Below are 11,340 nucleotides of genomic sequence, written 5' to 3' on the forward strand. Positions count from 1 at the left end.
GGTCATTAAAGATCCCATGGCACTTGTCGTAAGAGTAGGGGTGTTAACCCCGGTGTCCTGGCTAAATTCCCAATCTGGCCCTCAACCATCACGGTCACCTAATAATCCCCAGTTTACAATTGTCTCATTCATCCTCTCCTCTGTAACTATTCCCCAGGTCGTTGCTGTAAATGAGAACGTGTTCTCAGTCAACTTACCTGGTAAAGTACTTGCCAGAGGTGGTGGCACTAAGTACTAAATGAGGAGTGCCAATAATTATGAAACCTTGATTTTGGTGAAATGTATTTTGTATTAAATAATTGTATGATTTTGTTGTGTTCCATTGAAACATGAATAAAGTACAGTATTTCTCACATGTTGGTACTTTGAGTTTCTCTCTATAATAATATAGTTTATATTGTTTAAAATATTGTTTGTGCATTGCCAGTCAGGGGTGCCAGTAATTTTGGAGCCCACTGTATATTGACCAGATACCACAAACCCCTGAGGTGACTGCTGTTATAAACTGGTTACCAACATACTTAGAGCAGTAAAAATACATGTTTTTGTCATACCTGTTGTATACGGTCTGATATACCACGGCTGTCAGCCAATCAGCATTCAGGGCTGGAACCACCCAGTTTATAATTGGCCTCTCTGATAGGATATGGCTCTGTGCATTGAGCCTCTCTGATAGGTTATGGCTCTGCATTGAGCCTCTCTGATAGGTTATGGCTCTGTGCATTGAGTCTCTCTGATAGGTTATGGCTCTGTGCATTGAGTCTCTCTGATAGGTTATGGCTCTGTGCATTGAGCCTCTCTGATAGGTTATGGCTCTGTGCATTGAGCCTCTCTGATAGGTTATGGCTCTGTGCATTGAGCCTCTCTGATATCACATACACACATTTATCAGATGTTATTGTGGGTGTAGTGAAATGCTTGTGTTCCTAGCTCCAACAGTGCAGTAATATCTAACAACTCACTACAACACACACTAATCTAACATTAAAATAGGAAACGAGTGGAGACTAACAATGCAGCAAAATACCTCCTCTATCCATCTCTCATTCTCTCTCCCCATCTCTCATTCTCTTATTCTCTCTCCCCATCTCTCATTCTCTCTCCTCCCTCCATCACTCATTCTCTCTCCTCCCTCCATCTCTCATTCTCTCGTGTCTCTCCTCCTCCCATCTCTCCTCCATCTTCGCTCTTCATCCACCCCCATCTCTCTCTCAATTCCCTCTCTTCATCCACCCCTCTCTCTCTTCATCCACCCCCATCTCTCAATCTCTCTCTTCATTCACCCCCATCTCTCTCTCTTCATTCACCCACTCTCTCTCTTCATTCACGCCCCATCTCTCTCTCTTCATTCACCCCCATCTCTCTCTCTTCATTCCCCCATCTCTCTCTCTCTTCACCCCATCTCTCTCTCTTTCATTCACCACCCATCTCTCTCTCTCTTTATTCACCCCCCATCTCTCTCTCTTTCATTCACCCCCCCATCTCTCTCTCTTCATTCACCCCCCATCTCTCTCTCTTCATTCACCCCCCATCTCTCTCTCTTCATTCACCCCCCATCTCTCTCTTCATTCACCCCCCATTCTCTCTCTCTCATTCACCCCCCATCTCTCTCTCTTCATTCACCTCCCCATCTCTCTCTCTTCATTCACCCCCATCTCTCTCTCTTCATTCCCCCATCTCTCTCGTCTTCATTCACCTCCCATCTCTCTCTCTTCATTCACCTCCATCTCTCTCTCTTCATTCACCCCCATCTCTCTCTCTTTCATTCACCCCCATCTCTTCTCTTCATTCACCCCCCATCTCTCTCTCTCTTCATTCACCCCCCATTCTCTCTCTCTCTTCATTCACCCCCCCATCTCTCTCTCTTCATTCACCCCCCCATCTCTCTCTCTTCATTCACCCCCATCTCTCGTCTCTTCATTCACCCCCATTCTCTCTCTCTTCATTCACCCCCCATCTCTCTCTTTCATTCACCTCCCATTCTCCTTCTCTTCATTCACCCCCCATCTCTCTGCTCTTTCATTCACCCCCATCTCTCTCTCTTCATTCACCTCCCATCTCTCTCTCTCTTCATTCACTCCCATCTCTCGTCTCTTCATTCACCCCCCCATCTCTCTCTCTTCATTACTTCCCCACTCTCTTTCTTTCATTCACCCCCCCATCTCTCTCTCTTCATTTCACTCCATCTCTCTCTCTCATTCACCCAATCTCTCTCTCTTCATTACCCCCATCTCTTCTCTCTTCATTCACCCTCCCATCTCTCTCTCTCTCATTCACCCCCATCTCTTCTCTTCATTCACCCCCATCTCTCTCTCTCTCTTCATTCACCCCCCATCTCTCTCTCTAATTCACCCCCATCTCTGCTCTCATTCACCCCCATCTTCTCTCTTCATTCACCTCCCATCTCTCTCTCTCATTTCAGCTCCCATCTCTCTCTCTTCATTCACCCCCATCTCTCTCTTCATTCACCCCCATCTCTCTCTCTCTCTTCATTTCACCCCCATCTCTCTCTCTTCGTCTCTCTTCTTCATTCACCTCCCATCTTTCTCTTTCATTCACCTCCCATCTCTCTCTCTTTCATTCAGCCCCATCTCTCTCTCTTCATTCACCCCCATCTCTCTCTCTCTCTCTGTCATTTCACCCCCCCATCTCTTGCTCTTCATCTCTCTTCATCCTCCTCTCTTTCATTCACCTCCCATCTCTCTCTCTTCATTTCAACCTCCCATCTCTCTCTCTTCATTCACTTCCCATCTCTCTCTCTTCAGCTTCCTTCATGCTCTCTCTCTCATTTCAGCCCCCATCTTCTTCTCTTTCATTCACCCCCATCTTTCTCTCTCTCTCTTCATTCACCCCCATCTCTTGCTCTTCAATTCACCCATCCTCTCTCTCTTCATTCACCTCCCATCTCTCTCTCTTTCATTCACCTCCCATCTCTCTCTCTTCATTCACCCCCATCTCTCTCTCTTCATTCACTTCCCATCTCTCTCCTTCATTCAGCCCCATCTCTCTCTCTTCATTCAGACCCCCATCTCTCTCTCTTCATTCACCCCCTCTCTCCTTCTCTCTTCAATCACCCCCCATCTCTCTCTCTCTCTTCAATCACCCCCCATTTCTCTCTCTCTCTTAATACCCCCATCTCTCTCTCTCACTTCCACCCCCCCATCTCTCTCTCTTCATTTCACCCCCAATCTCTCTCTCTCTCTCTTCATTCACCCCCATCTCTCTCTCTCACCATGTATGAGGTGAAAATAAGGTGTGTGTGTGTGTGTCTCTCTCTCACCATGTATGAAGCGAAGATCAGGACTCTCTTGTGTTTCCCACAGGGCCACTGGGGGTCACTCAGAAGGTTGGGGTCATAGTCTCCAGTGTCATCCACACCTGGAGAGGACAGAAACACACACGTAAATACATATAAATGAATAAACAGTGGTTAAACTCAAAAATACTAATACTCTTCATACTTTTCAATAAAACATATTTTTTTTAAAGGTATAATCTTTGTAAATGATATCATAAATAGGACTGGTGGAGTTATGTCACAAATGTAGCTAACAAAAATATATGGAAATGTCTACTCTACCCAAAATTACAACCAACTAATTGTAGCATTACCACAAATATGGAAGAGGCAAGTAGAAGGAACATGTCTGTCAGCCCTGAATTAGACTAAAAATGGTTAAAGAAAATGTTGATAAATAAAGTATATACCATTGTCATTTAAGGACCCCAAAAAATGAACAGCTGTGCCGTATAGATTGCTAAATATTTGGGAAGAGATTTTCGATRTACCCATTCCATGGCACATGGTTTATGAATTGATACGCAAAAAAATGCCGGATTCAAAACTTCATTTTTTTCAATTTAAATTATTATACAAAATTCTTGCAACCAATAGAATGTTATATATATCGGGGATACAATCTTCCCAGCTCTGTAGATTCTGCTGTGAGGAGGCAGAGTCATTAGAYCATTTATTTTGGTATTGTCCATATGTAGCTTGTTTTTGGTCACAGGTCCAGGAATGGCTGAAGAATTGCAACATTTGCCTTGAACTAACGCTACAGATCGCAATACCGGGGGATATGAAAAGCCATAGTCAATCATTTAATACAATTATTATTATTATTTTAACAAAAATGATTGATTGGACATGATTTGGAAAGGCACACACCTGTCTATATAAGATTCCACAGTTGACAGTGCATGTCAGAGCAAAAACCAAGCCATGAGGTCGAAGGAATTGTCCGTAGAGCTCCGAGACACGATTGTGTCGAGGCACAGATCTGGGGAAGGGTACCAAAACATTTCTCCAGCATTGAAGGTCCAAGAACACAGTGGCCTCCATCACTCTAAAATGGAAGAAGTTTGGAACCATCCAAGACTCTTCCTAGAGCTGGCCGCCTGGCCAAACTGAGCAATCGGGGGAGAAGGGCCTTGGTCAGGGAGGTGACCAAGAACCCGATGGTCACTCTGACAGAGCTCCAGAGTGCCTCTGTGGAGATGGGAGAACGTTCCAGAAGGACAACCATCTCTGCAGCACTCCACCAATCAGGCCTTTATGGTAGAGTGGCCAGACGGAAGCCACTCYTCAGTAAAAGGCACATGACAGTCCGACTATGAGAAATAAGATTCTCTGGTCTGATGAAACCAAGATTGAACTCTTTGGCCTGAATGCCAAGCGTCATGTCTGGATGAAACATGGCACCATCCCTAATGTGAAGCATGGTGGTGGCAGCATCATGCTGTGGGGATGTTTTTCAATGTCAGGGACTGCGAGACTAGTCAGGATCGAGGGGAAGATGAACGGAGCAAAGTACAGAGAGATCCTTGATGAAACCTGCTCCAGAGCGCTCAGGACCTCAGACTGGGGCAAAGGTTCACCTTCCAACAGGACAACGACCCTAAGCACACAGCCAAGACAACGCAGGAGTCGCTTCAGTACAAGTCTCTGAATGTCCTTGAGTGGCCCAGCCAGAGCCCGGACTTGAACCCAATAGAACATCTCTGGAGAGACCTGAAAATAGCTGTGCAGCAACACTCCCCATCCAACGTGACAGAGCTTGAGAGGATCTGCAGAAAAGTAATGGGATAAACTCCCCAAATACAGGTGTGCCAAACTTGTAGCGTCATACCCAAGAAGACACGAGGCTGTAATCGCTGCCAAAGGTGCTTCAACAAAGTACTGAGGACAGGGTCTGAATACTTATGTAAATGTGATATTTCAGTTTTTTTAATTTATTTGATGAATTAGCAAACATTACTAAAAGCCTGTTTTTGTGATGTCATTATGGGGTATTGTGATGTCATTATGGAGTATTGTGATGTCATTATGGGGTATTGTGTGGAGATTGACGAGGGCCATTTTTTTTAAAGAATAAGGCTGTAACGTAACAAAATGTGGAAATAGTCAAGGCGTCTGAATACTTTTCGAAGGCGTTGTATATTACCCTGTATATTAGTACTATTGTCTTTGAAGCATCGTTTCAGTAAACAGAGTGTTTTCAGCTGCTAGTCCACAGGACATCAGGGCACCACTGACAACCCAGCATGACAGGGCACAGTAAAGCCAGCGTGGTGCCAGCGTGGTGCCATACAGTTCATAGCCCTGTGGACAGCATGTGCAGTCAGTCCTCTATATGGTAATAGCTCCCTCTAATGGACTAGGAATTTTCACTATATTACTTAACATATTGCAAACTGGTTAAATAAATACTAAAAATTCCAGTCCTACGTTGGAGTTAAGGTGTCGTTTCTGGGTTAGGGGTCAGGGGTTAGAGCTAGTTCTTACCCAGGTCCAGTCCCACGTTGCTGTTTAGCCTGGTTGGGGTGTAGTTTCTGTTCCGGGTCACCTGGTTGAGGGGCACCTGGAGGGTAATGTCCACCGAGGGGGTCTTCTGGCGGACCAGGGCGTTGGTCGGGTATAGAAACTGGGCATATGACACCGTCTATGGAGGAAGATCAATTAACCAATCAATCAATCAATTAACAGTGCCTTGCAAAAGTATTCATCCCCCTTGGCGTTTTTCCTATTTTGTTGCATTACAACCTGTAATTTAAATTGATTTTTATTTGGATTTCATGTAATGGACATACACAAAATAGTCCAAATTGGTGAAGAGAAATAAAAAAAATTACTTGTTTCAAAAAATTCTAAAAAATTAAACGGAAAAATGGTGTTTGCATATGTATTCACCCCCTGTACTATGAAGCCCCTAAATAAGATCTGGTGCAACCAATTACCTTCAGAAGTCACATGATTAGTTAAATAAAGTCCACCTTTGTGCAATCTAAGTGTCACATGATCTGTCACATGATCTCAGTATATATACACCTGTTCTGAAAGGCCCCAGAGTCTACAACTCCACTAAGCAAGGGGCACCACCAAGCAAGCGGCACCATGAAGACCAAGGAGCTCTACAAACAGGTCAGGGACAAAGTTGTGGAGAAGTACAGATCAGGGTTGGGTTAAAAAATATCAGAAACTTTGAACATTCCACGGAGCACCATTAAATCCATTATAAAAAAATTGAAAGAATATGGCATCACAACAAACCTGCCAAAAGAGGGCCGCCCACCAAAACTCACAGACCAGGCCAGGAGGACATTAATCAGAGAGGCAACAAAGAGACCAAGATAACCCTGAAGGAGCTGCAAAGCTCCACAGCGGAGATTGGAGTATCTGTACATAGGACCACTTTAAGCCGTACACTACACAAGAGGCTACGAAGGAGTTCCAGAAAAAAAGCCACTTGCTAAAAAAAAAAATAAGCAAACAACATTTGGGGTTCCCATACCAAAATGAAATATCCAGAAGCATGTGGGAGACTCCCCAAACATATGGAAGAAGGTACTCTGTCAGATGAACTAAAAATTTGCTTTTTGGCCATCAAGGAAACAGTTATCTTGCGCAAACCCAACACCCTTCATCACCCCGAGAACCCCATCCCCACAGTGAAACATGGTGGTGGCAGCATCATGCTGTGGGATGTTTTCATTGCAGGGACTGAGAAACTGCTCAGAATTGAAGGAATGGATATGCGCTAAATACAGGGAAATTCTTGAGGGAAAACCTGTTTCAGTCTTCCAGACTGAGTTATTACCCAGTACCCCGGTATACAGCCAAGTTGTGTTATTCCTTGTGTTATTATTCTGTTTAAAAAAATCACTGCATTCGGAAATGGCTTCTAAGTAAGAATTTCACAGTAGTCTACACCTGTTGTTATAAAGCATGTGACAAATACAATTTATATGATTTACCTTAGAAATTGCCTGATCGCCCTCTAATGGCCAAAGTAAGAACTGCCGAAACCTGCACAGTCAGAGAACAATTATTCTGTCAAGGAAAAGTTTATTTTTGTAGAGATTCTAAAACAACAGAAACTTGACAGCGCGTAAATGACAGTGCAGGAATGGAAGAAATTGTAAAATGCTGGACTGAATGTTAGAAAAACAATAACTATGCAAATGAGTAAAAGCTTGTGCATTAAGAAATAGTCGCCTGGTTCAAATACGAGCAGTGGCGACCCGTCATTCAGGCAGTGGCAGAACGTTCACCCACCTGTTTTCAGCCAGTTTTCAGTCCACCTGTTTCAGCCATTGTCAGTCCCACCTGTTTCACCCCACCGTTTTTCAGTTCCCCACCTGTTTTCAGCCCCACCTTTTCAGCCCACCTGTTTCAGCCCACTGTTTTCAGTCCACCTGTTTTCAGTCCCACCTGTTTAGTCCCACCTTTCAGCCCCACCTGTTTCAGCCCCACCTGTTTCAGCCCCACCTGTTTCACCCCACCTTTTCAGCCCCACCTGTTTCAGCCCACCTGTTTCAGCCCACTGTTTTCAGCCCAACCTGTTTTCAGTCCCACTGTTTCAGTCCCACTGTTTCAGCCCACCTGTATTCCCAACCCCAACCTGTTTCATCCCCTGTTTCATCCCGCTTTTCAGTCCCACCTGTTTTCAGCCTCACCTGTTGTCAGCCCCACCTGTTTTAAATGTTATTTTGGCATTAATATGTGTCACATCTTAGTTAGCAAACAATGTAAAAAAAAAAGATATTTCATTGAGTTAATAAAGCCACATACAAACATTCTCTCTTTTTAGTTTAGTTTTCTTGAGTAAAGCAGCTCCAAAATGCAGGTGTTTCAGCCTAGCTCAGTGCTTTCTGTGGTGGTGGGGCAAGCCAGCGGAAAATACAGAGTGTTGCGCTGTGATTGGCTCAGTGCGCTGTCACTCATGGGGACACTTCGTCACCGCCAAGTCTAAGGCTAGACTTCGAAAATTCTAGCCCCTTGGGTGCCGCCAGTGTTACATAGAAGTGCCCATCCAAGAAGGCTCAAGGTCATTGGCCACAGATAAAATCACGTCAAATTACACAACAAGTTGGAAATCGCAAATTCAACGAGTGTTTTGAAAGGAATCAGTGACAGTGGCTGTGTGGTCTCAAATCTGGGATTAAGGGGCCCTTTTCCAAGTTTAAAAGGATGACATTTGAATGACATTCAACAATGGCCATGCTGTCAATAAAACATGATTTGTGCCACGCACAAAAACAACTATTAACTCGGAACTGAGAAAAACGTGACTTCAGTGAGTTCAAGACAACTGGGAAGTCGGGAATAAACGAGCTCGGACTGGGAAAATACGTTTTGAACGGTCATCCAACTCGTAATTGTAAATCCGGCCTCTTTCTAGAGTTACGACCTGAAGATCAATGCCATGAGGTTGAAGTGAATGATGGCAGGTCCTACTTCCTGTAAACACACAGTCCAGTTCAAAGTGAATGGTGGCAGGTCCTACTGCCTGTAAACACACAGTCCAGTTCGAAGTGAATGATGGCAGGCCTGTGTAGCAAATGGCTTGTTTGTAGAGGTCGACCGATTAATCGGAATGGCCGATTAATCGGGGCCGATTTCAAGTTTTCATAACAATCGGAAATCAGTATTTTTGGGCGCCGATTAAAAAAAATACATCTTTATTTAACTAGGCAAGTCAGTTAAGAACACATTCTTATTTTCAATGACGGCCTAGGAACAGATTTTTAACCTTGTCAGCTCGGGGGATCCAATCTTGCATTGATTACATTGTACTCCACGAGGAGCCTGCCTGTTAGCGAATGCAGTAAGCTAAGGTAAGTTGCTAGCTAGCATTAAACTTATCTTATAAAAAACAATCAATCAATGACTGTCATTGCTCCAATGTGTACTTAACCATAAACATCAATGCCTTTCTTAAAATCAATACACAAGTATATATTTTTAAACCTGCATATTTAGCTAAAAGATATCCAGGTTAGCAGGCAATATTAACCAGGTGAAATTGTGTCATTTCTCTTGCGTTCATTGCACGCAGAGTCAGGGTATATGCAACAGTTTGGGCCGCCTGGCTCTTTGCGAACTAATTTGCCAGAACTTTACGTAATTATGACAACATTGAAGGTTGTGCAATGTAACAGGAATATTTAGACTCAAGGATGCCACCCGTTAGATAAAATACGGAACGGAATAAACATTTTGTTTTTGAGGTGATAGTTTCCGGATTAGTCAAAGGTATATGGTTTAGAGAGAAATAGTCGACGCGTTATAATTCCTGTAATAACTTGCGGCTGAATTTGAAAGGGGTTCCTTCGTTATTTTACCGTTCATGTCTTCCATAGAGAATGTCTTGATCTACTTCAAATAAGGTCTGTGTTTCGTGCAGGCTTAAACCGCCTCGACGTTACCCTCCAGGTGCATCCAGGTGCCCCTCAACCAGGTGACCCGGATATGAAAAAAATACAAATAAATCCCAAACCCCCTTTTTTGGGGGAGGGGGGTCTCAGGAGGATGAGTACAGTGTGTCCAGTACCTTGCCGTAGGGCTCCAGTTCGAACCCTTCCAGTCCAGGCATCATCTCCAGACTGGTAGAGATGTTCCCTGATGAATACCTGTCCAACTTGGGTTCACTGTGAGAAGAGAGAGAGAGATGAGACAACAGAGAGAGAGAGAGAGGAGAGATGAGACAGAGAGAGACAGAGAGAGAGAGAGAGAAGAGAGAAGAGACAAGAGAGACAGAGAGAGACAGAGAGAACAGAGAGAGGACAGAGAAGACAGAGAGACAGAGAGACAGAGAGACAGAGAACAGAGAGACAGAGAGAAGAGAGACAGAGAGAGAGAGAGAGAGACAGAGAGAAGAGAGAGAGACAAGAGAGAAGACAGACAGAGACAGAGAGAGAGAGAGAGAGAAGAGAGAGAGAGAAAGAGAGAAGAGAGAGGAGAGAGAGAGAGAGAGATGAACAGAAGAGAGAGATGAAAGGAAAAAAAGAGAGTGAGAGAGTGCGGAGAAAGAAGAATAAAATGAGAGAGAAAGAGAGATGAGCATTACTTTAGAGGGATAGTACAGACACAGAGAGAGACAGAGGAGATAGTACCAGACACAGCAGAGAGACAGAGGGATAGTACCAGCACAGGAGAGAGACAGAGGATATACAGACACAGCAGAGACAGTACCAGACACAGCAGAGAGACAGAGGGATAGTACCAGACACAGCAGAAAGACAGAGGATGGTCAGACACAGCAGCGAGACAGAGGGATAGTACCAGACACAGCAGAGAGACAGAGGGATAGTACAGACACAGCAGAGAGACAGAGGATAGTACCAGACACAGCAGAGAGACAGAGGGATAGTACCAGACACAGCAGAGAGACAGAGGGATAGTACCAGACACAGTCAGCAGAGAGACAGTACCAGACACAGCAGAGAGACAGAGGGATATACCAGACACAGCAGAGAACAGAGGGATAGTACCAGACACAGCAGAGAGACAGAGAGAGAGAGAGAGGATAGTACAGACACAGCAGAGAGACAGAGGGATAGTACCAGACACAGCAGAGAGACAGAGGGATAGTACCAGAACACAGCAGAGAGACAGAGGATAGTACCAGACACAGCAGAGAGACAGAGGATAGTACCAGACACAGCAGAGAGACAGAGGATAGTACCAGACACAGCAGAGAACAGAGGGATAGTACCAGACACAGCAGAGAGACAGAGGGATAGTACCAGACACAGCAGAGAGACAGCAGGATGGTTCCAACACAGCAGGCGAGACAGAGGGATAGTACCAGACACAGCAGCGAGACAGAGGATAGTACCAGACACAGCAGAGAGACAGAGGGATAGTACCAGACACAGCAGAGAGACAGTACCAGACACAGCAGAGAGACAGAGGATAGTACCAACACAGCAGCGAGACAGAGGATGGTTCCAGACACAGCAGCGAGACAGAGGGATAGTACCAGACACAGCAGAGAGACAGAGGATAGTACCAGACAGAGAGAGAGACAGAGGGATAGTACAGACACAGCAGAG

At 44.7% G+C, this 11,340-nt stretch overlaps 1 protein-coding gene across 1 annotated transcript in view; it reads right to left on the reverse strand.

Annotated features, from left to right (window-relative positions):
• LOC112074951 (CDK5 and ABL1 enzyme substrate 2-like) overlaps positions 1-9,933 on the reverse strand; it is a gene marked incomplete at its 5' end in the record, with an annotated part of 20,686 nt that extends 10,753 nt beyond the window's left edge. Inside the window, 3 exons of the mRNA XM_024142024.2 lie at positions 3,233-3,378; positions 5,789-5,945; positions 9,837-9,933. Coding sequence (XP_023997792.2) covers positions 3,233-3,378; positions 5,789-5,945; positions 9,837-9,933 — 400 coding nt within the window. The remainder of the gene's footprint in view (positions 1-3,232; positions 3,379-5,788; positions 5,946-9,836) is intronic.
• Positions 9,934-11,340: the final 1,407 nt, after the last annotated feature.

This window comes from Salvelinus sp. IW2-2015, unplaced genomic scaffold (genome assembly GCF_002910315.2).
Source record: "Salvelinus sp. IW2-2015 unplaced genomic scaffold, ASM291031v2 Un_scaffold2899, whole genome shotgun sequence".
Classification (NCBI taxonomy): domain Eukaryota; kingdom Metazoa; phylum Chordata; class Actinopteri; order Salmoniformes; family Salmonidae; genus Salvelinus; species Salvelinus sp. IW2-2015.